This window comes from Tetranychus urticae, chromosome 2, assembly GCF_039701765.1.
Source record: "Tetranychus urticae isolate SD_2017Ah chromosome 2, NJAU_TeUrti_SD_1.0, whole genome shotgun sequence".
NCBI lineage: Eukaryota > Metazoa > Arthropoda > Arachnida > Trombidiformes > Tetranychidae > Tetranychus > Tetranychus urticae.
In genome coordinates this window covers 10,459,323-10,485,347 of record NC_142959.1, presented here as the reverse complement: position 1 = coordinate 10,485,347, position 26,025 = coordinate 10,459,323, and the positions used below count along the sequence as shown (strand labels likewise).

General features: G+C 31.8%; 7 protein-coding genes across 10 annotated transcripts; 4 read left to right on the top strand and 3 right to left on the bottom strand.

Moving 5' to 3' along the window:
- Window positions 1-777: 777 nt before the first annotated feature.
- Window positions 778-5,940, top strand: LOC107359668 (Y+L amino acid transporter 2). Its single transcript, XM_015926200.3, has 7 exons — window positions 778-1,362; window positions 1,837-1,962; window positions 4,258-4,357; window positions 4,547-4,916; window positions 5,275-5,424; window positions 5,563-5,740; window positions 5,809-5,940. Exons 1-7 carry the CDS (start codon window positions 852-854, stop codon window positions 5,868-5,870), a joined length of 1,497 nt encoding a protein of 498 aa, XP_015781686.1. The 5' UTR covers window positions 778-851; the 3' UTR covers window positions 5,871-5,940.
- Window positions 5,875-6,571, bottom strand: LOC107359670 (uncharacterized). Its single transcript, XM_015926202.3, has 2 exons — window positions 6,440-6,571; window positions 5,875-6,352 (listed from the first exon to the last, which is right to left on the bottom strand). Exons 1-2 carry the CDS (start codon window positions 6,527-6,529, stop codon window positions 6,014-6,016), a joined length of 429 nt encoding a protein of 142 aa, XP_015781688.2. The 5' UTR covers window positions 6,530-6,571; the 3' UTR covers window positions 5,875-6,013.
- A 1,830-nt stretch (window positions 6,572-8,401) lies between these two features.
- Window positions 8,402-9,752, bottom strand: CSN7 (COP9 signalosome subunit 7). Its single transcript, XM_015926750.3, has 2 exons — window positions 9,599-9,752; window positions 8,402-9,493 (listed from the first exon to the last, which is right to left on the bottom strand). Exon 2 carries the CDS (start codon window positions 9,441-9,443, stop codon window positions 8,625-8,627), a length of 819 nt encoding a protein of 272 aa, XP_015782236.1. The 5' UTR covers window positions 9,444-9,493; window positions 9,599-9,752; the 3' UTR covers window positions 8,402-8,624.
- On the top strand, window positions 9,685-14,176 carry LOC107360032 (uncharacterized). 2 transcript variants are annotated; one of them, XM_015926650.3, is made up of 4 exons: window positions 9,685-10,668; window positions 10,795-10,865; window positions 10,960-11,052; window positions 13,342-14,176. In XM_015926650.3, exons 2-4 carry the CDS (start codon window positions 10,826-10,828, stop codon window positions 13,902-13,904), a joined length of 696 nt encoding a protein of 231 aa, XP_015782136.1. In that variant the 5' UTR covers window positions 9,685-10,668; window positions 10,795-10,825; the 3' UTR covers window positions 13,905-14,176. The 2 variants fall into 2 exon arrangements, with proteins under 2 accessions (XP_015782136.1, XP_015782137.1); XM_015926651.3 differs by having other exon boundaries at window positions 10,104-10,668; window positions 10,763-10,865.
- Window positions 14,177-14,252: 76 nt separating this feature from the next.
- LOC107360031 (EGF domain-specific O-linked N-acetylglucosamine transferase-like) lies at window positions 14,253-17,120 on the top strand. Its single transcript, XM_015926648.3, has 3 exons — window positions 14,253-15,377; window positions 15,476-16,180; window positions 16,248-17,120. The coding sequence occupies exons 1-3, from the start codon at window positions 15,077-15,079 to the stop codon at window positions 16,904-16,906; spliced, it is 1,665 nt and encodes a 554-aa protein (XP_015782134.1). The 5' UTR covers window positions 14,253-15,076; the 3' UTR covers window positions 16,907-17,120.
- Window positions 17,121-19,892: 2,772 nt separating this feature from the next.
- Window positions 19,893-24,566, top strand: LOC107360125 (transcription factor HLF). Of its 3 annotated transcripts, none has more exons than XM_089266947.1 (5): window positions 19,893-20,522; window positions 20,876-20,982; window positions 22,119-23,638; window positions 23,841-23,989; window positions 24,072-24,566. In XM_089266947.1, exons 1-3 carry the CDS (start codon window positions 20,496-20,498, stop codon window positions 22,453-22,455), a joined length of 471 nt encoding a protein of 156 aa, XP_089123073.1. In that variant the 5' UTR covers window positions 19,893-20,495; the 3' UTR covers window positions 22,456-23,638; window positions 23,841-23,989; window positions 24,072-24,566. The 3 variants fall into 3 exon arrangements, with proteins under 3 accessions (XP_089123073.1, XP_089123072.1, XP_015782237.1); XM_089266946.1 differs by having other exon boundaries at window positions 23,749-23,989; XM_015926751.3 differs by lacking the exons at window positions 19,893-20,522; window positions 20,876-20,982 and having other exon boundaries at window positions 22,473-23,638; window positions 23,749-23,989; window positions 24,072-24,414.
- Window positions 24,567-24,776: 210 nt separating this feature from the next.
- LOC107359442 (uncharacterized) lies at window positions 24,777-25,919 on the bottom strand. Its single transcript, XM_015925919.3, has 2 exons — window positions 25,100-25,919; window positions 24,777-25,036 (listed from the first exon to the last, which is right to left on the bottom strand). The coding sequence occupies exons 1-2, from the start codon at window positions 25,822-25,824 to the stop codon at window positions 24,871-24,873; spliced, it is 891 nt and encodes a 296-aa protein (XP_015781405.1). The 5' UTR covers window positions 25,825-25,919; the 3' UTR covers window positions 24,777-24,870.
- Window positions 25,920-26,025: the final 106 nt, after the last annotated feature.

The window sequence follows — 26,025 nt, the reverse complement described above, 5'->3', positions numbered from 1 at the left end:
ATTTCAATACGGTGATGAAAATCGTTCTGATTAAATAAATCACACCAATTCAATGGCTGACAATCAATTCTATGGAGGGAAAAGTGTGTTTAAAGGTTGTTAAACATGAAGACTAGAGTGACAGCAGGATTAGTTCAGAATGAAGATTGTAAATATTTTGTTGATTGAATATAAATAGAAGAAGAATTGTGAAGTTACCAATTGTTAAGTTAACACAATTAAAATCCAATTGAAACGATTGAGGAGACAAATGTTAACAAAGGCAAATAGCTTAATTAGTAGGCAATAGTTAAAAAAAGAAACACAATAATCTATCGAACAATCTGTTAAATTGTAAATAAAAAAAAGGAAAAGACAAAAAACAGAAAATGCCTTTTACCTAACCGAAGAGAAGAAGAGAAATGATATCAACAGTTCAGTTTCTACTGTGAGATATAGAGAGAGCAAAGGAGAGATCGACTAGTTGATAGTAGGATGATGATGATGATGATGATAAAGGGGGAAATCATGACCATAACCAGTCAAGTCTCACTCATAGTTAATCCTCTTTGATGAAAAGCATTTTGTTAGTAAACTTGTAACCATTAACATTAATAGTTAACCGATCTTGAAGCTGTGAATCGGGTTCAACGATAACAAAAAAAATAATCTTCAAATTGAATATCTTCTATCACCGCCACAGACATAATCATCATCACTAAAATCATCAAGACTCTCATCTTTGTCTCTCTCTCTCTCTATCAACTTGAAACAAGAAAGTAACTTTCATTATTCAAGTGAGTGTTAATGATCTTCCCTCAATTGACCAGACAATTTTTGTTCAAAGAACGAGTTATTAAATTAATTTTGAGATGAGTAGTTTAGTTGAAAATAACAGTGAAAGTGGTAAAACTAACAAAGAAATATCACAACATGCTGATTGTGAGTCTCCAGAATCTAATCCATTAAATGAATCTGTTGCTCTTAAAAAGGAGATTGGTCTTCTTAATGGAGTTGCCATTATACTTGGTATCATTGTTGGATCAGGAATATTTCTTACACCTAAAGGGGTTCTCCAAGATGCTGGTTCAATTGGATTATCTCTATTTGTTTGGGTCTCATGTGGAATACTTGCCACCATTGGAGCAACCTGTTACGCCGAATTAGGAACTTCAGTACCTAAATCAGGTGGTGATTATGCTTACATTAAAGAAGCATTCGGACCTTTGCCTGCCTTTTTATTCCTTTGGGTTGCCATGTTCATAATAATGCCCGCTGGAAACGCCATTGCAGCCATTACATTCGCCAATTACTTACTTCAACCCTTATATGATTGCTCTCCACCAGATAATGCAGTTCGTCTGATTGCCGCCTCAGCCATTTGTGAGTAAAAAATGTTAAAACAATTATTCTGTCAAAAATTCTCCAACTTTTTCTATTCTCTTTTTTTCCATTCCTGGTTTCTCTTCCCTAACATGAGCTAAACACGTGATTAATGATTTTAAATTATTGGCTAGGTCCAAGGTTAGTTAAACCTAGTAATTTGAATTTTGATAAATTGAATAAGTTGTGGAAGGAAGTAAAATGGTGATCAAATCGGTTATGTTATTGTAAATTCAAGTTAACAATAAGTATCGTTTATCACATTGCTTTATAACATGGGAAAATTGCAATTATAGATTTGTTTTGACTTGAGGTTGATTTGCCAATGCTTTTCACTTCAATAGAAAAATTAATCAGCGATAATTAAATTTCGATTATTTCACTGTGTTCAGTTCTGGCCATGTTTCATCAATCTTTGTATTTATTTACTTTGGTTGCGTTCAAATTTCTAATGATTTTTACTCACAATTCCAGGTTTCCTTACATTCGTTAATTGTTATAACGTTAAATGGGCAACCCGCGTTCAAGATGCTTTCACAATCTCAAAAATAATTGCATTGATCATAATTGTAATCACTGGAGCTGTACACTTAATCTCAGGTTTGTAAATTGTTTCCTCAACATTGAATATCTATAAATAACTAGCGACTGATTTACCTACTAATTTCCTACTTGAAGATAAATTTCTTATAAAATCCATTACATTTTCCCAATAAAATCATCTCATTAATCCTAACCAATTTGTAGTAGGCTAAGATAAGATTTAATGATTAACATTTAAACTTTTCTAATCCATTCAAATGCAAATGTAGAGTTCAATCAACCCAATTGACGTAACCTTTCGCCTATCCCAAAATTCAAACAAATCAACATTGAAATCATTGTCTATTTACCACTGCAAATAAGTCAATGTCAATGTCAATCAAGTTGATATTTTTGGCAGCAGTCAAATAATGACCCAAAGAACTGTCTTCAAGCTAAACATGAACGCTTAAGATTAACCTTATCCTCAGTATAACCCTTAATCTGCTGATGATTTGAATTACATCTAAATTTGATCTGATTACAACCTCTTTAATAGTATGCTTAAACTCATTACTTCATATTATTTACTTGACATTGAACCGGAAATTTTATTCCATTTCCGCTTAAAGGGCAAATTTGCTTACACATTACTATTTTGCTTGCACTAGTTGAGCTAAATTATAATTATGTTTTACTGTCACCAGTGCGATTAACTCCTTATTTGAATGTTGCCAAAAAATTTCTCATGAAAATATTTTCTATTTTCATATGAATTTCCATCCAATTTAACGTTGAAACTGTTATGAGAAATGATTTGTTGATGTTTATTCACATTTCTTGTCTATTACTTGACCAATTCAACTAAAATGAACCAAATTTTACCAGAATCGCTTCATTTGAAGCTTCTTGTTTCAAGATTGAACCAAAGGAATAGCTTGGGTTAACTTTCAACAGCTAAGACTGTAAGAGCTGACCGATTGAGTGAAATAGCACTTTTTTAAATTTTCAGCTCAATTTACAATCTGTCCGGTCAATGGATATGAATTTATGTTATGCTAATTCAACAAGTTGGGTGAATTATTAAGCATGGTTTACTAGTGATTTAAATTCAATCTTTACAATTGCAAGTACAGGCAAATCATTTGGAATGAGCGTTTAAAATTACAAAGTAATCAATGATAGTGCATTTTTGCTCGGAATTATGGAAACGTTGATCATATTTGGTGTAAAAACTCATCAAATTCTTGAAATTTGATTTTACAGCTTTTATTTCATATTCAGTTGAATATTAGCCAATTAAAAATTCCAGGCAAAAATATTCGTTCGAAACTTGCAACTTTTTCATCAAATTTTGCCTAAAAGCAAGTTTATTGAACTTGATTGACTTTATTCACTAACCAAGTATTAATCGTTTGCTATGTTTTATTTATTTCTAATTAAGGTTAATCTTCAACTCCCATGGAGACTCAATATTTCGGTTTACATGTGAATTCAGTTTTACCTCTGATTGACTCCTAAGATTTACACTGATCGAGTAAATAAAATTACATATTTCTAGGTAAATCAGATTAATAACTAGAGTCAGAGTCTATTAACCTTTTACCAATCAAGTAAAAATATTGACTTATGAATTGTGGTTTTTAATTGTGATGCTTTATTCACTAAATTTACTCGATCATCTAGACTTGCCATTGTGAATTTAATCACGCTGTGATCACTTTTGCCTTTCCAATTGTTTGACAATATGAATTAATATTTTTGGCAAGTCAATGACCATGCATTTAATATATTTTAATAAGCAACAGAAACCCAACCTGGTTAATGATTAAATACCTCCATTTGGTCTCTGGTTAACCATCATGATGAAGTCATCTGATTTACAATCAATTTCTGCTGATCGAAGAAATCGTCTTGTGATTTTGAAACTGAGAGCGTCTGAAATGCTTTGGTAATAGTTGATGATTCAATGAGAGTTACTGATAAGAAAACACTTGAAATTAAGGTTTTGAAGAGCGTTAAATTATTGCCGATTCAAATCAAATGATTGCGGTATAAAATTAGTTTATCAGGTCAACAAGTATTCTGAATGATCATTGTAGGATTCAACTAAAAATAACTTCGCCTACTCTTGGTGGATTAGTTAATGTGTCTATAAAATTATCAATCAAACAATTGAAATCTACTTACAACCTCCAATGTTTGCATGATAATTTTAATTGGTTTATGTGCATCATTTTGTATGTCATTCAATTCAAAGTTTAATTTTTTGTTGCATCGATAAATTTTTGTCCTGAAACACCAGAATCAAATATGATTTTTTCCTAGTAATTACTTTAATTAATCTGGTTCTGTTTTTGTCATTTTTTACAGGGAAAACACAAAATTTATCAAAAATTTGGGATAACACAGCAACTGATCCTGGTAAAATTGCTGCATCTTTTTATTCTGGTTTATTTTCATATGCTGGATGGTAAGATAACCACGCAAAACATGGCAATTCAAAGTCATATCAATTACAAACAATTAATTTGACTATCAAGTCGCCTTAAATAAACAAGGAAATATCAACTGAGCAAACAAAAGACCATGTTTATCCAGAAATTGTCTGAATTTGTTTGATTCATTGTTGGCTAATGTAAATTTTTCTTCTATATTTCAGGAATTATCTAAATTTTGTGACTGAAGAATTGAAGGATCCTTTCCGTAATTTACCTAGAGCAATCTATATATCTCTACCATTTGTTACAGTAATTTATGTACTCGCCAATTTGGCATATTTTGTTGTCCTCACTCCTGATGAAGTGCTTGCTACAGACGCCATAGCAGTCACTTTCGGTGATAAAACTTTAGGATATTTTAAATGGTCAATGCCATTTTTTGTGGCCTTGTCAACTTTTGGTGGTCTCAATGGAGGTATTTTTGCTTCAGCCAGGCTGTTCTTTGTCGGTGCTCGTTATGGCCATATGCCAAGTTTTGTTGCAATGGTTAATATACGTTATTACACTCCAGTTAACTCCTTAATATTTTTGGTAAGTCTCAATATTGCTCTGCTTAGCCATTATCGATCTCAGTCAAGATGTGGCTAATAATCAGTCAAGATTTACATAGCAATATTTATAATCTTTATGCGTATCAAAAAGGTTCAATCCCGATAACACTTATGTGTGAAAGTCGAAAGAATTGGGTTTAAGACAGTAAACAAAATTTTATTATCCAAACCTGATTTGAATCGATCTCTGGCTAAATCAATGGTTTTTGATCAAACTCAGGAGTAAGAGTTGAGGGATTAATTAATTCTGGTCTATGAAGTGTTAACATTAATCGACTCTTCTAATTTTCCAGCGCTGCATTCAAATCAAAACAATGTAATTTTTTGTATTTTAACAGGGTTTATTGACGCTATTATATTTAACAACAACCAAGGTGTATTCATTAATTACTTATGCATCCTTCATTGAATCACTTTTCACCACTTTGTCTGTTGCTGCTCTTATTTGGTTGAGATATAAGCAACCCGACCTGCATAGACCAATTAAGGTAAATTAACAAGGCATTTGAACAAACTGAATAGACACTGAAGTATTACCGAATACTTTTCAGAGCTTATTACTTCTGCTTCAAGTGATTTATTCAAAATTTGAAGATTTTAAACATCAAATCTTTTATTTCGTTTAGGTAAATTTGGTCTGGCCGATTGTTTTCCTGATTGTTTGTCTATTCTTAGTGTTACTACCCACTTATACTAAACCTGTTGAAACGGGTATCGCAGCTCTAATAACTTTGATGGGGGTCCCAGTTTATATGGTAACAATTTATTGGCAAAATAAACCAAGAGTTTATAAATCTTTCATTGGTAAGACAATTTCGCGATTGAAAAAAAGCAATTTTATACTAATTTACTCTTTTTTTATTTCCATTTAGACTCTGTAACTAAATTTATACAAATTTTATTCTTAAGTGTGGCCGAAGAAAAAAGCGATTGAAAACTTTTTTGATATTTAAATTTAAATTGTTTATTTACGTTTTTCATTAAATACAATCAAGCAAATTACAGTGTTGGATGCTTCTATTGAAAAATTTATATATTTTATAAAGGTGGAGATGAGATAAAAAAGTAATGATAATGTCATACTTTGAGGGAACCAAAGCGTTTTTGTCTTTTTGCTAATTTTTCTTGACTATCTAGTTCTTTGACAGATTCGGAAATAACACCAAAGCGTTCAGCTCTTTTCTTTAAGGTTTCAGCGTCACATTCAAGACCAGGAACACCGTCTTTCTTTGTTTGATTGGCTAAACCAAAGCGTTCAGCACGTTTTTTCAATACTTCAGCTGATGGTTTGTCACTTTTACCAATGCCACCATCTTTGGTCATTCCAAATCTTTGGGCTCTTTCTTGTAACTTGTCAGTAGCACCAAAACGTTTAGCTCTTAACGTTAACCGATCTTCGGCAGTCATAGTTGTAGTCTGTAAATAAAAGAAATATAGATGAGTTAAGGTCAATGATTGAAGGGAACGAGGTAAAACATTTTAAAAAATCACAAGTATATTTACCTTTTTAGCAAAGCTAGGTTCAGATGAGAGGTCTTCACTCTTTTCAGTTTCAATAATGGTTCGCTTGAGTTGAGTATTGATCAAAGACATGATAAAGGAACTTGTAAAAATGACCTGATAACTACAGTCGCAAGTGATTCAATGGTAACATCTAAAACAGTGGAGCAATTTATAGCATTTGTTTACACTCGAAATAATCGGTTTATTTCTTATTCAGCAAGACTCCGCCTTTCTTCTGGCGCCTAGATTGAATATTGTTTTTTGGTTAAACTGTTTAACTTATTTGAAACCTTTGTTTATTAATATTTTGTAAAGGCCTTAAGCTTGGATTAAATCTCTTAATTAACTTAACCAGAAAACCAGTTTTAAGAGTTTTACTAATCAAATTTACATTGATCTAAATCCGATTATCAGGTTCACACCAATATCGTAAGTGAAAATTCAAAGTTTTAAACTACAAATTGCTATTGATTTTAGCTAACAGCCTCCAGGCCACTTTCATATTTCAATTACTAATTAGTAACATCTATTAGTAAATTAAATTAGCTCCTAAGAGTAGGCCTTCAACCATCACAATTTATTGTAAATGTAAAATTGAATCAAGCAATTGTTAAATCAACTAGATAACAGCTTATTGCCCATATTATGATGCACAACAATTGTCTTATCATTTTTCAAATTACTGATCAATTCAACGTCTGATATTTGATTGCTATTTGTTTAATAAAATCTCGACAACCAGTTAAATCAATTGTTTACCAGGTCAACTCAAGAAACTCAATTTTACTGCGCAAGTTAATTGGAGCAAACTGTATAACACAAAGAGTTGCTTTATATTTAGTTAATTTAGCCTTGACCTTAACCTTGAACCAGTTTGTATACACTTTTAACCCGATATAACCTTGAATTGGCCTAATGAACATCATTTTTCCTGGTTATTGGCCTCAAGTTGAACTTATAAACTCATTATTACATGAATCTCTTCCTTCTTTCCTTGACTCAAAATAGTAAAACCCTGTTCTTGTCTTTCTTTCCTTTCTTTTTTTCTCCAGTCTTTTTTAGTCTTTCTATTGGATTCATGTCCCTACAATAATACGGATAATGGTACATGGTAACCATTAAATTAGATTGTGATCCAGACATTAAATTGCTCTCAATTTTCATTTGTTGCTCATTTTAGGTAAACTTTCGAGTATTCATTCAATTTATCGTTCGGAAATATTCAATTTAATTTGAGTAACTTCATCACGGATGATGCTAATTAAGGTATGTCTACTAATATTGGACTAATTTTCAAAATTAAATTACGACAATCAGACTAGACTTACAAGCACCATTCAAACGTCAAAATAAAGGGACACTTCTCAAGATTGTGTTTTTGCAAAAATAAACTAATTTTCATAAAAATTGTGAAGTTATGGCTTTGAATGCCTGGATTTTGCCTTAAGTCGATATATTTTCCACTTCATATAGCAAACCCTCGATTTTTTACCGAAATGGGGCGAAGAAATCATAACAGTTCCATCCAGTTGTACCAGAATTTCGAAGAATCAAAAAATGAGAAAATTTGGCCTCAAAGTTGTTGCAAAAGATGTAATTCGCCTAATTCAACATAACTAAACATATAAAACGATTTTCAAGGATTAAAAAAAGATTCATTTTTTAAAAGCCTTTTGTAATCCTTTCCTGGAGGACTTCGATTTCGGATCTTTCAAGAGATTATTTTAAAATAAAAAGATCACTTTGCTGCTGTTGCGAGGTGAAAGTAATTTCTGAGTGTATATTCGAGAATTTACAGTGAGAGATTAATTTAGGTTTGCTAAGAGCTTATAATTTTAAACTACACAGATAATATAGGGAATAATACAGTCGAAATCAACATTAACTAATCTTTGACCTCAAGGCTTTGTTTTTGAGAAATATTTTTCCAATCTGAAATGGCTGTAAATGATTAAAATAGTATCTTGGTAATGGTTGCTGTTTTATTCTGCAAAACCGATAAATTTTTAATTTCTCGGTGACATTATAACCAAAAACTACATACAACAGAATATTTTGATGGTCATTTATAATTGCTGAGTGGTTTACACAATGGATATTTATTAGAGATGGCGAAATATTTTTTCAATAATCACCAGAATTTAGTATGCTATGAAACATAAAATTAAAAAAAATATCTTTGCTTTCAATCAAACGATCTCGAGTCTCTGGACGTTCCTGGGCCAGACGGCTTATTAGATCGGCGTGGAGTACGCTTAGTTTTACCAACATTTGATGCTTGACTCATGAATAAATTCATATCAGAATTATCTTGTGAAAACTCGATGTCTTGGCCGGAATTTTTCAAATGCATTTCAATACTTGATATCTGGGCCTCCAATTCTTGCTTTTCCTTTGAATGAGCGCTTTTTGTTGAATTTGCTTTAATTATTTGACTTTCAATGTCTGCAATGACATTCTCACAATTTGAACACCAATCTGATAAAACAGTTATTATCGTTTCTAGTTGTTCCTCTTTAATGTCTCGAGATATAGTTGAGCTTATCTCTAACCATCCATTTTCTTGGTCCATTTTACCTTTAATAATATTCGAATAGATTACATCTATAATAAGATTCTCCAGCTCTCTCAGATTATCTATCCCAAGTTCTTCGTTCAATTTATCATAACTTAGAATTTTGTTTTTACTCGCCAAATTCACCACAGTCAAGTGACGTAGTTTTGTTATCATTTGCTGCGTTAATGGCGGATATTTGGTTTCATTATAATCACAATAGTTTCCATAAGCAAATAGCTCCAATAGTTCATAATATTTTCTATGGTCTTCTGAATCAGCCAACTCCTTAATATTGGGTTGTCTCAACAATTCTCCGAATACATAGATTTGTGGATGATTAAGAACTTGCTTTATCAACTCAACTGCAGCCAATCCTTTACTTGCTTTGGATAAAACAATAAATTGTTGAAGAGCAGATGTAGTTACTGGTGGGCTATCGACTTCCATAAGTATATATAGCTTTACAAAATTCTCTCAGTTTCAAAGTAAAAAATATCCTAGAAGAAAAGAATCAAGTGAAAAGAGATTAACATCATTCAAACCGATGACTGCGAATAGCTCAAAGATATTGACATGAGTTTTACCATGAGTATTGTACTTACTGAATGTTGTCAATCTAGATCAAATTATGGGCAAGTAATTTGATACAAAAATTGTTGAGATATAACACTACTTCAATCCTAAACAATGGTAAACAATTTAATTAAAAGAGTGAGAGAAGTGCAGCAAAAATAATCATAACACAAAGCTTTAACTTTCTACCAATAATGATTTCTAGCGTTTCGCTGATATTTTTTCTGAGTAAAAATATCGATACTTTAAATTAAGTACTCGATACCAAAAAACGCACAATTTGATGAAATTAACAGGCAAAGAATTACAGAATTGAGAAAAAATTGAGCTTTCAGTTGTTTCTAGAGATCCCAAGTCCCACTGTCCAAACCCTTGCTTTAATTATAAACATAACCCCGTACCTTTATGACTGATACCGATTCGTTTTAACCATACTTTTTTAATATCACGAAGCTGATGATTATTGGATCCAGCTTCAATGGATCGTTTAAAAACAATATATCGATATATTGATTTAACGTCAGAAGAATATTCTGATGTAAACATTAAATTCTGACCAAATCGGTTTAATTTGTTTATGTTGTTAGCTAATTAATTTATTTTTTAATGATTTCCATTGAAATTGAGTGTGATCTTAAAGATTCGACTTTTTATGTCGATATTGCGATAAGTTTTCTTAGTAAACACTTCTTTTTTAACTTTGTTATCATCAGCCTGTATCAACTAAAATGATGAAAATCAACCTTACCAGTCATACTAATCAACTCAAAGTTGCTGTCGACCTTAAACAATGAAATTTTTCAACAATCGATTAATTAAAATATCCAGATCTATTTTGCTGATTAGGATGGCGAAATAACTTGAGAAATAATTGGTAATGACAATACTAATCAACTACGATAAGAATGTTTTTCAAACTGTTTCGATGACAAGAAGGTAGAAACTATCACTGGCAGGCACAACCTTCCGAAGCGAATTCAACTTTCACCTTACAAACCAAATGAATAAAAAGTCAACTCTTGTGATGGAGAAAATGAAGAAAGAAGTCGATTTGAAATTGAGGCGATACCTTAAGAAAGAGGCTGATCCACGATTATCGGTAAATATTAAGGAATCAAACTTTCTCTCGCCACTTTCACTGCTGATTTTTATCATTTTCATTTCATTTTCATCTTTGCACTCAACGGAAACAGATCTTTTCTAATAATTAAATCTATTATTTTAGATCCAGTGTCCCTGTTCAAATTCACATAACAATGAATTATTTTGGAATTAGTTTGTGTTTTCTAGTTTTATGTAAGTAAAAAAGTGATCAACAAATTACTATGTCCCAAGCTTTATTTGTTTTTATATTTAAATTAATTTCCCCTGTTTATCATATTTAATTCAGTTGTCGGACAAGGTTACGCTCAAACATGCCATCTTCGAGAACTGGATCTTTGTGCAGCAACGTTGCTAGTCTTTACCCAAAATCCTTCTGGAGGTAAGTAAAAATTTCATCCTTTTATGAATAGTATCTGGCTAGTAATTAAAAGCCCATGTGAGACTCTTCCTGTAAATCAATGTTTAGTGATTTGACAAATCATTTAACATCCTATCCTCTACGATTAACCATAATTGACCTGATTAATGAGGTAAAAACAAGAAAAATGATTCCCATTTCGATTAGATCGATTGTTTGATTTGACAGTCGATAGCTCAATGAGACTTCCTTGTTAGATGACCAATTTATTAGCCTGAAAACAACTATGATGATTGTACTCGAAAAATAGGTCATTTTGATTGACACTCAAAAGAACGGACATAGTTGACGAAATTAAGAAGAGAAGATCAAAAATCAATTATTTCTTAATGAGCGATGTCAATTTGTGCACTTAACCTTGCTGATCATTGAAAGATTGTGTCAAAATTTCCTAAAATTTTTTATTCAAACTACGTTATATATCGATTTCATGATTCTTTAAATTTGAAGAATGACAAATTATCAGAAAAATCGCTTTGACTCTGCCAAGGATAGTTAAATAATTAAGGCTTTCCTTTGATTGAATTCAGTTTTTTTGTCCTTTAAGAATATTTGATAAAATTTCTCCGTTCATTGAATAATCTCATCTTGAAACAGCTTACATATTGTCACAGATCAAAAAGAAACCAATTGAAATGTACTTCAACCATTAAAGATGGCAGTAAACATGAAATGTTATTTTTAAGCCAAAAAGCTAAATAAATAATCAAAAGATTAAAATAGTTTATTAATGATAGTTGCTGTTAAAGGGTAGCTGATAAATCACGGCGAAGCTCAATTCGGTATCGCGTTATTGACTAATTAGCGGAAAATTTACTCATTTGTCTAACTATTCAGTTAACAGTTGAAGTTAAGTTTCCTGAATCGTACATGTATTAATATAGACAAGTAAATTTTAGCATTAAAACTTTAACTTTAGCTAACCACTAATCTGATTTAATTTTAATTTCAATCTTATCTTAAATCAACTCGCTCAAAGCCAGATTTATGAATAGTCTGAAGCACCTTTTTCAGGCTGAAATTGAAAGTTAAACTTGTTACAGTCAGGATGAATAAAGGCCCAAATTGGGTTATTTTTCCTGATTCTTAAACTGAATGATTAAGCTTAATATTTTGATCATCTTATTGAAATCCGGAAACAATTTATTGACCACAAACTGTTAACCACACCTAATCAAAAGTTTTTGTTCATTTCCATCACATCAATAGAGTTAGAACTGGTTTCATATTTATATTAATAAACCATTGATTTATCAACAATAATCAATGAATACAATAAGCTTAGTGTTGCTCAACTTCACAATTCAAGCTTTTCATTAAAGCTAAACCCATATCAAATTTTCCTATTCAAATCTCAGCTTCATGTAAGAATTTTTGTCAATTCAATAATCGATTCATCGCTATAAATACAATCAGTAGCTGTTAAATTCAACGACCTCCAAGCTGATTAATTCTTGGGTTAATTATGTTCGTTTGAAGGTGCAAATCTTACCTTTCAGTCTCTTGTTTTGTCATTTATGGTTAAATTTTGTTGGCTTAATCATATTTAATGTCATGTGAATCATTTAAGAGTGACAAATCAGTTATTAACTGTTGAACGAGTGGTTAAGTTAACTATCTAAGGGCAAATTTTTCATTCCAAGTCTTACTCAGACTTTCACTCGAACCGTAAGGAATCAATTAATAATTAATAGTGATTAATTGGGGAGTTTTCAAAACCAATCACAATAAACACGATTTAATTATTTTAACCTATTTTGACTTTTTTTCAAACTTGTCAACAAAATGCGATACAATGTATGTTGGAAGCAATAATTGACAATTAAATTGTCGATATTACTTTTTTACATGCAATTTTCCAGCATTTCTGTATTCTATTTCATTTACGTTTCTACTTTTCTTTATCATCTCTTTCTCTCTTGATTTTGGGTTTGATTGTATTGACCTACAATATGATTGACTTAATAAGTTGTTGACAAAAACAATTGAAATGTTTACCTTTTGATCAGATAACCTTAAACCCTTCAAGCTGATTTGTCAATTATCCTTGTAAGACACAAAAATATTTTTTACTGTCAACATTCCGATATTGATCATTAGACGGCTGCTGATTAGTGTTGTAAATTCAATTTAATACCTTAATCAGTACTCCAAGAAATTAGGCTTTACAATAAACCTTGTCTCAGTCTTTAACCATAAGCTTGAATTTCAAAAATTATTAATAATCGATTATTTCTACTTATCTTACAGGAATTGGTACCAATGATGCTGAACTAAATAAGCAATGTGGTTACCTTAAAGAAGCTGATTCATGTCTGCGTAATTTCACTCGAAAATGTACAACTCCTCTTCAACGAGAATTAATTAGTTTCGTTAGCGAAGGTGGAAATCGTTTATTAACTGAATACTGCACACCAGGAACCCAATTAAGACAGAGTTACCTTAAACATGCCAGTTGTCTTAGTCAAGCCACCAAAGGACAAAAAGGCTGTGTTAAAGATTTACAATCAGCATTAGAAATTGTAACCTCCGTTGAATGGGATCGACGAATCCCCGCTGGATGTTGTGCTTATCGCCGATTCCAGGGTTGTACTGAGAGTCTAGTTGAAACTAAATGTGGTAAAGAAGCTGTTGAGTTTATTAACATATTACTTCGAATGGCCGCTTCAAGATTACCTGATATAATTTGCCAAGGATATGGACCTCAAACCAATGAATGTACATCATTATTACCAGCACCTGGAACTTTACCCAAAGGAGCTCGAAGTAGTAGCGTTTTATCTCGTCTATTTTCAGTTTACACGGGACTTTAGAGCTGATTACCAAAAAAATATTAACCATGTTCTATGATAAATTATCTCTTTTCTTGTGATCATAGTTTATAATTTTGTTTTTGTTTTTGTCAATTTTTCATTCTGATTCTCATAATTCAAATTTTTTTTTCTTTGTTTTTCTTCTTCACATTTATACTACACAATGTTCCTCCTTAAGCTCAATTAGTCTTCAAATTTCAAATTGAGAAGCAAAACAATTTCTTTTCTAACAAATTGAAATTGGAAAATTTCAATAAATTTTTTTTCTCGAAGATCAACTCAAAGTTATTGTAACACTCCGCGACATTTAAGGTCTTCTGGTAGAGTTATACTCTTCACAAACGCCTTAACATCTTGACGATTGAGAGAGAAAAGAAAGAAAGAGAGTTTCTTCACCTGGAAATCAATGGAACAAAACGTCAGCCAACTGCTTCCGGAGCAAACAGAATGGTCTTTCTTAATCTTTAGGTTGTTTAACTTGTCTAGTTGTTTATTTGTGTTTACAACTTAAATTAATAGAAAATAAAGTTGAAGATAATTCTTAATTCAATTTCTATTTATTATATAAGACCAACTATAATCTAAATTAGTTGATTAAAACCAATAAACTCCATCTCAAGTTTAAGGAAACCCAAAACATCTTACTTGTTACAGCTTGAACCAGTTTCCTGCTGTTGTTATCATAACCAATAACATCTGTCCGCATTAGCTGCGTTCAACTCTAGATGGATTTATAGCAATAGCTCTTCATATTGTGGTCAGTCTTTTGATTATTGTGTTATTAGTTTATAGTTATAAACTATATGAAAATTAAATTGTTTACTCTGTGATTCTCTATTTAATATATATTGATATTTTCACCCAATCTTCAAAAAAACATGCAACGCTTATTTTTGTGCCCGTTCTTTGTTTAATACTAAAATCATTTGTTTAAAATGTCTTTTATGGAAAATTCTGGTCAAGTAATACTCATGCTTTTTAAATCAACTTCAAGTAATTATCTTGGTGTAATACTCTGTAGTTAATAAATCTATCTAATAGATTGAACAAGCTCTGGAAAGTCTACTATAACCATATGATACAAGTTAAAGTTTTCAAGCAACTGCAAGTATCCTGTTGAGTCAACTTTGGCTATATATTTCTCATTCCTGAATTATTAACTCAACTTTACCATGGTAAAAATCAATTTCAAACCTTACCATGGCCAAATATTATACTGTTTAACCTCTTTAATGCTCCAATTTAGTCATCAAAATGAGATAGATATAGCTTTACCAGATCTACCTTTGTATCATTATCCCTACTTTTTTCAAAGTAACTTACAACTATTCGATAAGCTTTGTTCAGCTTCAAAACAATCTACTTCAAGACACAAAGAGATTTGTGATTATGTCAATACTCATGGCCTTAAATGTTGGGGTTATGAATCCAGTTTTGGGATCAATTGTCTCAACAAGACTGAAAGAGTTGCAGGTTTGTATTATTCTTGAATCCTATTAATCCTCTCTTTTCATGTGAAATAATGAGTTTATTTCTCACGACTAACTATTCTATATCTTCTTACATCATAGTTTGTGCAGACAGTAGCAAAGGATGGACGAAAACTAAAGACGAACAAAGTGATACCTTTTTTAATCAAGGAGACTTCGGTTATATTGCTGAAAGAGCCAAAGAACTAGATACTTACTGTAAACCCAAAATGACCTTTGGAAGCCCATTGAAACTCTTAGGACAAAGCTCAAGCCTGGAATGTACTCGTTATTTCAGATTTTGTCGAGCTAAAAGTATCATGATAAATTTTAAAAAATTAAAAACACTCAAAGAACCTATCAAATATAGAAGTGATGTTCTTGACGATGGCCAGATTGGTGGTTGGGATTGCGATATAGATGATTCCAAAATTAGGAAAGAAAGCGCTCATAAATCTCCTCTGCAATCCTGGTATGAAGAGCTGGAACATTACGATGTATACAATAACAAGCCAGACTGTGATACAATAATTACAAAGCCTACTTATATAATGAAATTAGATGCTACTGTCAACATGTACCATCATTTTTGTGATTTTGTCAATCTATATGCAACACTTCATCTTAACCGTAGCTTCTCATCTGATATCAATATACTCATTTGGGACACTTATCCTTATCGAAGTAATTTTGGAATAATATGGAAAGCTTTCACTGATAATCCAATTCTTAGTTTAAACCCTTATTCCGGTAAAAAGGTTTGTTTCAAAGATGTCGTATTCCCTTTGTTACCTCGAATGGTTTTTGGTAAGTTAAATCATCGGAAATCACCCTTTCAATTTTTTAATTCATTTTTTTGTTTATATTTGCTCAGGTTTATATTATAATATGCCACTAGTGCCTGGATGTAGGAAGAGCCGGCTGTTTCAAGCATTCAATGAACACATTTTATACAAATTGAATATAACACAAGATTTCAACGCAGATTACGACCCATCGGAAATCAGAATAACTCTGATTTCTCGGACAACTAAATACCGCAAGATATTGAATGAAGAAGAACTTTTGACCAGTCTAAGAGCGAAATCGAAGCATTTTAAAGTTCAGAAAGTTGAGTTTACGCACCAAATGCCATTTGATCAACAGCTAAAAATTAGTCACAACTCAGATATTTTGATTGGAATGCATGGAGCTGGGTTGACTCATTGCCTTTTTCAACCAGATTGGGGAGTTTTATTTGAACTTTACAATTGTGATGATGAAAATTGTTACAAAGATTTGGCAGCTCTTCGAGGTCTCAAGTATATTACCTGGTCTAAAAGAGATAAGCTGTACCCACAAGACGAAGGGAACCATCCAAATTTAGGAGCTCATCAAAAATTTACTAACTATCGATTTGATGTCAACGAATTCATAAATAACGTAATGGAAGGTGTCAAATATGTTCGAAAAGAACGAACTAAGTATATCAAGTCAATGAACTCGACTGAATCTTCTATTTCATTTAAATCACAGAACCATTTGGAACTTTGAGATTTATTTTTTATAACCCGGTGAAAACGAGATTATTTAAAATTGTAAACATATTTCATCCTGTAATTAATTTTGATCCATACCCGATGTAATATTTATTTGTAAATGCACCTCTCGATCATTCCAAACAAAATTGATCATTTTCAAGCACAGTCCCCGTTTTAGTCAAGTTACTTATCCATTTCTATTGAAATAAACTTTATTGCATTGTTAACCCTGTTCTTTAATTTCCAAGTTACAGTCGATTCCCTGATTTTCAAAGAACTGATTTCATTTTAGGTTTGAACACGTCGAGTGAAAATAAATGTTGGAAACCACAAGTATTTGCTGAATTAGTTTATTATAAAAAACAAAATTTAGTTGGTTAGAAAAATTACAATTTAGGTTTACAAGATTGGGGATAACCGGGAGTTTGGCATTACATGACTATAAGAATAAAATTACAAGTTGATATGTTTGGAGATCAGGTCATTCCAGACGTCGTATGAACAGGTTGAGAACATTAGATTTTTAAAAAAAGTTGACGGGAATCACAATCCCTTTTTTGTATATTTGTCTTATAAATTGTTTTCGCTTCTTAATTCGAATGCGATCGAGTTTCTTCTCGAAAGCTCCTGCTGCCAATGCTTGAAGAGCTTCCTCGAGTGAGTTGTATTTTTCTGATGCAAAACCAGCTTTGATCTCATCGTATCCACAATCAATTAATGCATCGTAAATGTTTCCAATCCGTTCGGCACGCGCTTCTTTCTCGTTTTCGGATTTTTTGGCTTGTTTGAGCTCTCTAGCACGAGCCAGAGCTTGACCAAGGGAAAAACAATGAGACATGATTGAGCTTAAGAATAAAAATCACAGTTGAATTAATCACAAAGGTACAAATGACAATGTCAAAGTAAAGTGAGATGATAAGAAGACACGACAGTAGATCAACTTATTCACTGTTAGAGGTTTGAGAAAGTGATGAAAAAAACAAAAGGAACGATTCCTTTTAAATACTTTTCGATAGTGCCGTTTTACCTAAGGTCATTTAAGCAGTTTAAATCGAAGGGTTGGACTAACTCGTTAAGTAGTTTATCAGCCATAGAAAAAAATTCAATCAAACGAATAATGTTCGTGGTGACTTACCTTTGCCCCGGAGGGGATTACTTATAACTTTAGTGCGACTAATATCTTAAAAGCTTTGTCAAACTAATTCGTCTCTAAGAAGCAGTTGAAGGTGCTAGAATTGATATCTCTCATGAAAAAATAAAAGATAAATAAAAAACTAACATCAATCGAAAACTTAACCATCTTAAGTCGCATAATCACTGAAAAATTTTAAACTTATTATCATTACCATTGTTTGATACCCAAAATTTCCGTTTAATATTAAATTTCCATAGAAAAGTTTTCATGAACTTTTTTCACCTCAAATTTAAATTTTATTGAGTTTTAATGCAATTATTTCTGGTTTTATTTTTGGTTTGAAATCAGCGGTATTTCCATTCGCGATGCAAAGGGTGAAAACCGAAGCCTATTTGAGCACCAGAATGCAAATGAAGGGTAAAGATGCACCAATAGAGCAAGCTAAAGATTTCATTTTGAAATTTGGTGTTTATTCACAACAGGATTCTCTTTTTACCAAAAGATACACCAGGATATGTTGATATACTTGGATGAATATTTTCTGGTTAATAGATTTGAAGTAATCTTTTCAATCTTTGATAAAATCCTTGCATCTTTAATTTCCAGGTTTATGGATTGAAAGATTTGTTTTGGGATAAAAAATGTAACAATAAATATCAGATTCAGCAATTATTCATAATTTCAGATAATTTTTTCCTCTTCAACATTTATTATTTACAATTTACAAACTATTTTTGATTTTGACACTCAAAATTGGATGGCAGATGCTTAAGAAGCAAATTGATATAAAATTTCAGTTTTCAAACATTAAGCCTGTAAAAATGAATTAATACATGATATCTATTTGTAGATCGGTTTATTTTCTCAGAGTTTCACCTTGATGAAAATTTGATCAATTTTTCTGTAAATTTGAATCCACTCGACCTTTCAGAATCGATCAATTATTATTATTGATTATTGATCAACCCAAGCATAAATTTAGCCCAAGAATTGTTACCAAAAAAGATGATATCTTGTGTTTCTTTCAATAGACTTTATTATCTCAGCAACTGAATGGACAGAAGATGCTAATTTTGTATATTTTCCCATCATTTATCATAACCATTGTACATTTATCAATGGATTCATTCATTTACTTGCAAGGTAAGGGCATATCTTGACCAGCAAAGATGACATCTAGGAATTTTTGACAAGAAGCATTAATTAACTAATCATTATCTGGCTGATTATTCCTATTTTATTGAAAACTATTTTTAACATTGTCAAGACTTGTCATGAACCCAGATAGCCAATATAGACTTTTACAATACATTAATGAATAAACAGCTTACAGCAATGGAAGACAAATTTCAACGAAATTACGGAAGAAAATGATTTTGAATAAGCTTCCAGCAATAATTAAATTGTGATCAAAATTGTCCGATCAATAATAAGCAAGTTGTAAAAACAAGAGACACAATCACACAAAATCTAAGCCCTGGTAAAATCAATCTTGTACCTTTGCAATTGAAATTGTTGTCACTGAACCAATACTAATCTTAATGTCTAATAAACCCTTCACTTGATCACCTTGACATTTAAAATAACAATCAAGCAAAATAATAGATGACCATCGACCTCTGGATAACAAATGAAACGGTTTGATATTTACAATAAACACCTGAACTGAGTCCTGGCCTGAGTCTTGGACAAGACAGAATACACTGTCGATACAACCAATACATTCAATTATTTAGCAGCTATTAAACTTAAACACACAAGTAAATTAAAATTGGAAAATCAAATCACTTTGATTAAAATAAAACTCAAATTAAAACCAACATAAAACAATTCAAAGCGTAATTTTATGGGCAGCTAAAAAGTAAACAATCTCACCGAGAAACATGTGATTGCTGCAAATTGTAAATATAGTTGTGATTGTAATTTTTGATGAATAAATAAATCGCTTGATTATAACAGTTATTTAATGGTCAAAGATGATCTTTTAAAATATGGTCATCAAAGCTGTATATCCCAAGGTTATGATGAAATATAACTTTAAGATTATGAGGCATTATGGGTCCCATTAATCTGGTTTTTTTGGTGCTTTCTCGTCTTCAACCATTTTTTTGCCTGGTTTTTCAATGAAAAGGTCTCCTCTTGGTCAATTTACCAGCTTAATCAGCTTCTTTGGTCAACAACTTTCATCAGCCAAAATCCTCATCTTGGAAGGCAATTCAACGTGACTTTATAATACCTTCTAGATTGACCATAAATTAAATACTTCATTGATCACGTTTCAAATGTCTTCCATTTGTCAGTCATCTTCATCATCACCAGTTTCACCATCAACATCAAAATACAAGCCAACAACACCGATACCAACAACCTCTGCAAACCTCAACATTTTAATTTTTAACTTTTTTTGCTGGTTACCTTCCAACTATCAGTTGAATCAACTTGACATCAAAAAATCTTGAACAACATCATGAAAAATTATATCAACAAAACTGAGGTTTGATTAATTTATATTATTATTCATTGACAATCAATCAAACTCTTCTCTGACAATCATAACTGTCTTGTTATAAAATGTAAGATGCAACCAAAACAAACCCAAAAATTACCAAGAATCTAAATTATTGATTTTTGTGTTGGATTTTACCATAAAACAATCCAATGAAGCAAATGTTTAACCATCATTGTCAGAGTTAATTTGTAAACAGTGATAATCAATTGTTATTAATTTAATCATTTTAAACTTTTTTTCTCTCTCTCTCTCTTCCCAATTGTCAATTGTCACATTGATTGCTTCCATAATGTGGATCATTTCAAATCATTATTTTGGGTTAAAAATTTGGTAAACAGACAGAAAGTAATTTAATGAATCTGGACGAGTTTCTCATTGTAAATGGAGTTGATTTTAATTATATGAATACCATTAAAGAGGAACAAAAAATTGAAGTTAAATTCAGGTAAATATGTTTACTAATTATTTTAATCAACCATTAGTTACAATCAACTGTCTTTGTTTACTTTTGGTAGCATTTAAATTGCAAATTTTTACCGTAATTTTGCGAAATAATAATAAACAGAAGAAGCTGGTCTACAATACCTTTGATTGTCAGTTGAAATGAAAGAGGGAAAAATGATTATTTTGGGAAATTATTTTCATTATCAAAGGCAATGTTTATCATTTGAATCATTTGGTGAAAAAAATATTTACTTAACCTTTCCTCATTTCACCCTTTCAACACAATTTAACATTTACCCTGAATCTGATTAAACAAATAGCATTAGATACTTTTTGTTTAACCCAATTAACCTGTTTTCTGGGTTGAATTTGGGCTCGCACAAAAAAAATACCAAATTTTGATTCAATGTTTACAAAGTCTGGTAACGCAAATCTGGTTTATGGGCAAACAGTTAGCTTTCAAGTCGATAGTAACATTAAGAGGGTGAAACATTGAGAGATTTGGTTTATTGATCAAAACAACAATACAGTTGTGGTCAGGGTTAAGTTGACAAAAAAGGGTTACAAATAAGTTCATTTTTAGGTGTCGCCATCTCGAGCATATTCAGTTTCTAGAAATAAGAAAAAAATAATGGAATAGAAAACTGAACAAAATAAAGATCGATCGGTACTTTCACTTACAGTACTGCTTACCAGGGTTAGGCCCGTGGACCATCCCATCCTCCCTTCTTGATGGGTTACCAGCTAAGCTGGAACCTAGCATCTATGGGTGGATAAAACACCTTACCATACCGTATCAAGCACCTTACAAGCTGTTGCGGCTGGTCCACATAAGCAAAAGGTTAACTTAACCCTGACCACTACTGTATAAATATTAAGCACTGAACCAACTGATTGGTTAATTTTGTCAGATTTAACTTTATATTATCCAGCGGATTAATAAATAAGCTCAAATAAAGTTGACATGTTTTACCTAAAAGTTAACCTTGGTGGACTTGATTTGGTCAGTTTATCTGATTGTTTATTTTGATTGAACGCATGATAGCATCGATTTTATGTAACCTGTTAAGCTTTCAGTTTTGATTTTGTTTTTTGCTTGACTGTTGATATATTTTGTTGTTTAATTTCCTTGTCTAGTCCATTGGATATTGCGTTGGCCACTCGACCTGGAAGTGAGGCATGCTTTGATCCTTCAAGTGCCCGATTCAGTGAAGATGAACTTCGTCCTCAGCCAATCATGAAAAAGTCTCGTAAACAGCATGTACCTGATACTTTGAAAGATGCCCGTTACTGGGCTCGTCGAGTTAAAAACAACATGGCAGCCAAAAGATCAAGGGAAGCAAGAAGATTAAAGGAAAACCAAATTGTACTTCGAGCAAGTTATCTAGAGAAAGAGAATGAATCTTTAAAATTAGAATTGCAAAAATTACGAGAAGAGAATGATCAACTGAAAAAAATGCTCGATTCAGATTGAAATGTCATTTCAGCATTTGCCTTTGCAATTAGTTGAAAGATAGACTTTCAAACCTTAACTTTGTCTTGCACTTTCTTGCAACAACTTGTTTTAAACAACAGTTAACAAAGTGAAACAATTGACTTGATTACACTAGTTTAGTCTCCATTGTAACCAGGATGATTGAGTTGAAGCTGATTCTGGACCATTTTATAACAAGTGTAACTACTCTTGATTCAACGTTTTGGATGTGAAAATGCCTACAAATACAGATTTTGAAATATAAATTAAGAGCTTTTAATGCTTGCTTTTTTTATATATCTTGTTTTTTCTCAGCCTACTTGCTGTTGCTCAATTAATCCGGATCAAGGGCATTATTTTTGACAGCCATCTTATCCCCTTATCAAAGCCTTATCCAAGCCTTATCCATGTCATTTTTTAAGCCCATATCCAAAGCCATATCCGCTGGTTGTTTGTTACAAAGCCTAATCCTTTTTTTCCGGCTCTCTATTCCCAGTATTTTTGTTCAGTTGTGCTTTTTGTGCCTTATTTTTGTCTGAGTTTACTGGAACCTCCTAAAATGGTTAATATGTGATTACATTAAATTGTAGGTGATATGTCAAAATTGTAAAGTTATGCGCGTCATTTGTCATTTTAATACTTTATTATGTATGACGCAGGAAAAAAACTCATCGGTTAAACTTGGTTATACATAAGGAGCTGCAATGTGAGATGAAAGGTGTTGTGGGAGACTTTTATTTATAACAGTAGATTTTGCTTCTTATTTATTTGTGGCCATCTTCAATCCTTAAATTACATTTCTCTAGTATTCAAGGAAATTATAACTCTATTACAATTATAAATTGTAAACATTATTATTTACATATATATATAAACAGTTTGTATACTTGAATTTACAACAGTTTGTGGTGTCCACTTGTTGATAAAAAATCTTCTCATTGACAAAATCTACCTTAACTTGCAGTTACAGCAATTACAGTGATATTATGTTTTTGCTAAAAACGGTGATTATTTTGTGAATTTGTTTTCTTCATCAATCAGTGTTTGGTTTTCTGGTATAAACCAAAATTTATTAAATATATTTGAATATACCTCTTGGTTTTCAACTCCTTGTGTCTTTAAAATTACACAATCTAACTTAGGATTTATTTATTTACTTCAAACTCAACATCATCACTTTAAGGTGAGTTTTGATCTTTCTTTTTATTAACTGCTTGATTTAATTTTAACCCACTTCATTAATCTCTTTAATATTTGCATCAAATCTGTGGCCCAAAATTGTCTTTCCTTTAGATGATCCAATCAACTCGCTGGTTAATCTCACAGTACAACACTGTTATGGTCTTTGTGTTAATTTTCCCTCTCATTTACTCTTTTCCCAAAAGAAGTGATTCAGATTTACTCCAATCTCGTGATCTTCGCTCCCAAAAGATTCGAACCTGTGGTCGAAATTTGATGGATTTAATTCAACTCGTTTGTTCAGGCTCTTTACCCGGTAAAAGAAGTTATCATGATGAAAATTGGGCAATCAGAGGTTTGTAAATTTAATTCAATCCAAGCTTTTTTTGCCTCAGTAATTTTAGATGTTTGCTATTTCAATTTTTTTTCTCGTTCAGATAATACGGCCTGGTCACAAGATACTCAATTTAATAAGTTAAATTTTGAAGAAAATGATTCAGATACAAGTAATTTCATGGAACCAAAGGCCGCATTTTCATTATTTGGATTGAATAAAAGATCACAAAATGAGGATAGTCAAGTTTTCTTTAGGAGTTTACGTGGTGCTACAGATGAATGTTGCTACAAATCGTGTACAATGAATCAACTTCGAGCTTATTGTCGCCCTTCTGGCAGATGATCTGGAAAATATTACCAAAATAATATACATTTACTCAATTATATCATACCATTGGCTCTAAATACGTGAAATAAAATTGATCTGACTTAAATTAATATGTATCTCTTTGTGTCAACAATCATATTACCGTGGTCAGTTTTTTTCAAAATTTATTCTAATAACAGCTTTAATGTTTACTTTCGCTATAAATAACTCATTGTTACCAAACTAAGTGTTAGACAGTTCAAAAAGAAATAAATGTTTCAGTTTTCAAGTTCAGTTCAAGAAATAAAATGATTTCATGTATTAATTCACTTTGTTGACTCAACATTTGATTGGACTGATCTCGACATTTTTACCTGGTAAATACAATATTGCTTTTTGTAATGGGATTCATTTAAATTGACCGGTCAGCCGGTTTTACTCTTTTGAATGCTGATTTGTTCATATGAAAGTTGAAAAAAAAAGATTATGACAATTGCAATTGGCAGGTTATCCAAAAGAAAGTTTATTATTTGAGAAAATAGTTGATTAAAAAGGCCGTAATAAAGTATAATATATGTTTACGAGTAAAAAAATCAAATGACCGAGCTTAGACTCGACAACAAAAGCTTCCAGGTATCGTAGTTGAATGGACATTTTTGGTTCATATTAATTGCCTCACAATCACCACCATCACGACCATAAGCATGGGAATCGCGCCATTTTTTATTGGACAAAATGAATTCATCTAAACCAGGAAAACTGAGGAAGAAATGAAAAATTGAGTTAACGGAATCATTTAAGTTTATTATTAATAAAACTTACTTTAAAAAAGTATTGATTGTGTCAATGGTTCGACTTTTTCTTGAAACTTGCTTAGCATTACCCAAAGTACAGAGAGCCATCATCATACAAGTATCGGGTTCACTTCGAGCATAACTGTCAATCGCTTTATTAACAGTAACTGCAATTTCCTCCACTGATCGACCCAATTGACCAATTTTTTGCAGTTGACTTTTATAATTAACCGGGAATGATGCTGATCTCAAAGATGGGAAAAGGTAAAGAGTCATCATCGAGACAAACCCAAAAAAGGTTAAACCAGCTGCAGTCATAGCAATCGGAGATTGAATTAAATCACTTCGACGAATATCATTCCAAAGACTGTTCACAGTTTCCGTTGTATTTAGCCAACTGATTTGATCAGCAAGGCGATTGGTTAATTTGGATAGATTGTTCTGAATGACGTTAGCAATATTAGTAGCGAAATTGGTTCCTGAACCAGCGAAAAGTTGAACACTGTTTCCATTGACATCGATTACCTTCAGGGAATCGGATTGTGTGGTTGATGATGAAGGCGATGGAGTTGAGGAAGGAAGTGCCGTTGATGTTGGTGATCGCGTTGAAGAGACCGATTCAGTTGTTTTACTACTGGTTTCGGGTTTTGAATTATTTCCAAATGAACCTTCATTTCTTGCAATTCGGCCTTCTGATTGACCTGAGATTGAGATTAAAACTAAAACAATTGTAATGTAATTAAAAATCATCATGAAGTTAACTGGTGTTATAATCAAGTGCAAGGAATACGGTTAAACAATCAAAAGTTGTTTTCACTGAGTGAGGAATGAATTTAAACTGAAATAAAATCTCTACCTGAGTTTTACTTTTACTTCGACTTCGTTTTTAATGGCCTCACTCGTTTTTGTTTTGATCTCCCGAGTTTTTGGCCTTACTGTTGGTTGAAATAGGAA

Excerpts from the sequence above, each read along its gene's own strand:
- LOC107359668 (XM_015926200.3), top strand. The coding sequence starts at position 852 with ATGAGTAGTTTAGTTGAAAATAACAGTGAAAGTGGTAAAACTAACAAA. Across the intron at positions 1,363-1,836 it reads GATTGCCGCCTCAGCCATTT|GTTTCCTTACATTCGTTAAT; the intron begins GTGAGTAAAAAA and ends TCACAATTCCAG. Across the intron at positions 4,358-4,546 it reads TTATTTTCATATGCTGGATG|GAATTATCTAAATTTTGTGA; the intron begins GTAAGATAACCA and ends TCTATATTTCAG.
- LOC107359670 (XM_015926202.3), bottom strand. The coding sequence starts at position 6,529 with ATGTCTTTGATCAATACTCAACTCAAGCGAACCATTATTGAAACTGAA. Across the intron at positions 6,353-6,439 it reads AACCTAGCTTTGCTAAAAAG|ACTACAACTATGACTGCCGA; the intron begins GTAAATATACTT and ends TTTTATTTACAG.
- CSN7 (XM_015926750.3), bottom strand. The coding sequence starts at position 9,443 with ATGGAAGTCGATAGCCCACCAGTAACTACATCTGCTCTTCAACAATTT.
- LOC107360032 (XM_015926650.3), top strand. The coding sequence starts at position 10,826 with ATGAATTATTTTGGAATTAGTTTGTGTTTTCTAGTTTTAT. Across the intron at positions 10,866-10,959 it reads TTTGTGTTTTCTAGTTTTAT|TTGTCGGACAAGGTTACGCT; the intron begins GTAAGTAAAAAA and ends TATTTAATTCAG. Across the intron at positions 11,053-13,341 it reads TACCCAAAATCCTTCTGGAG|GAATTGGTACCAATGATGCT; the intron begins GTAAGTAAAAAT and ends CTTATCTTACAG.
- LOC107360031 (XM_015926648.3), top strand. The coding sequence starts at position 15,077 with ATGGTAAAAATCAATTTCAAACCTTACCATGGCCAAATATTATACTGT. Across the intron at positions 15,378-15,475 it reads CAAGACTGAAAGAGTTGCAG|TTTGTGCAGACAGTAGCAAA; the intron begins GTTTGTATTATT and ends CTTACATCATAG. Across the intron at positions 16,181-16,247 it reads GTTACCTCGAATGGTTTTTG|GTTTATATTATAATATGCCA; the intron begins GTAAGTTAAATC and ends ATATTTGCTCAG.
- LOC107360125 (XM_015926751.3), top strand. The coding sequence starts at position 23,749 with ATGATCCAATCAACTCGCTGGTTAATCTCACAGTACAACACTGTTATG. Across the intron at positions 23,990-24,071 it reads TGAAAATTGGGCAATCAGAG|ATAATACGGCCTGGTCACAA; the intron begins GTTTGTAAATTT and ends TTTCTCGTTCAG.
- LOC107359442 (XM_015925919.3), bottom strand. The coding sequence starts at position 25,824 with ATGATGATTTTTAATTACATTACAATTGTTTTAGTTTTAATCTCAATC. Across the intron at positions 25,037-25,099 it reads ACAATCAATACTTTTTTAAA|TTTTCCTGGTTTAGATGAAT; the intron begins GTAAGTTTTATT and ends TTTCTTCCTCAG.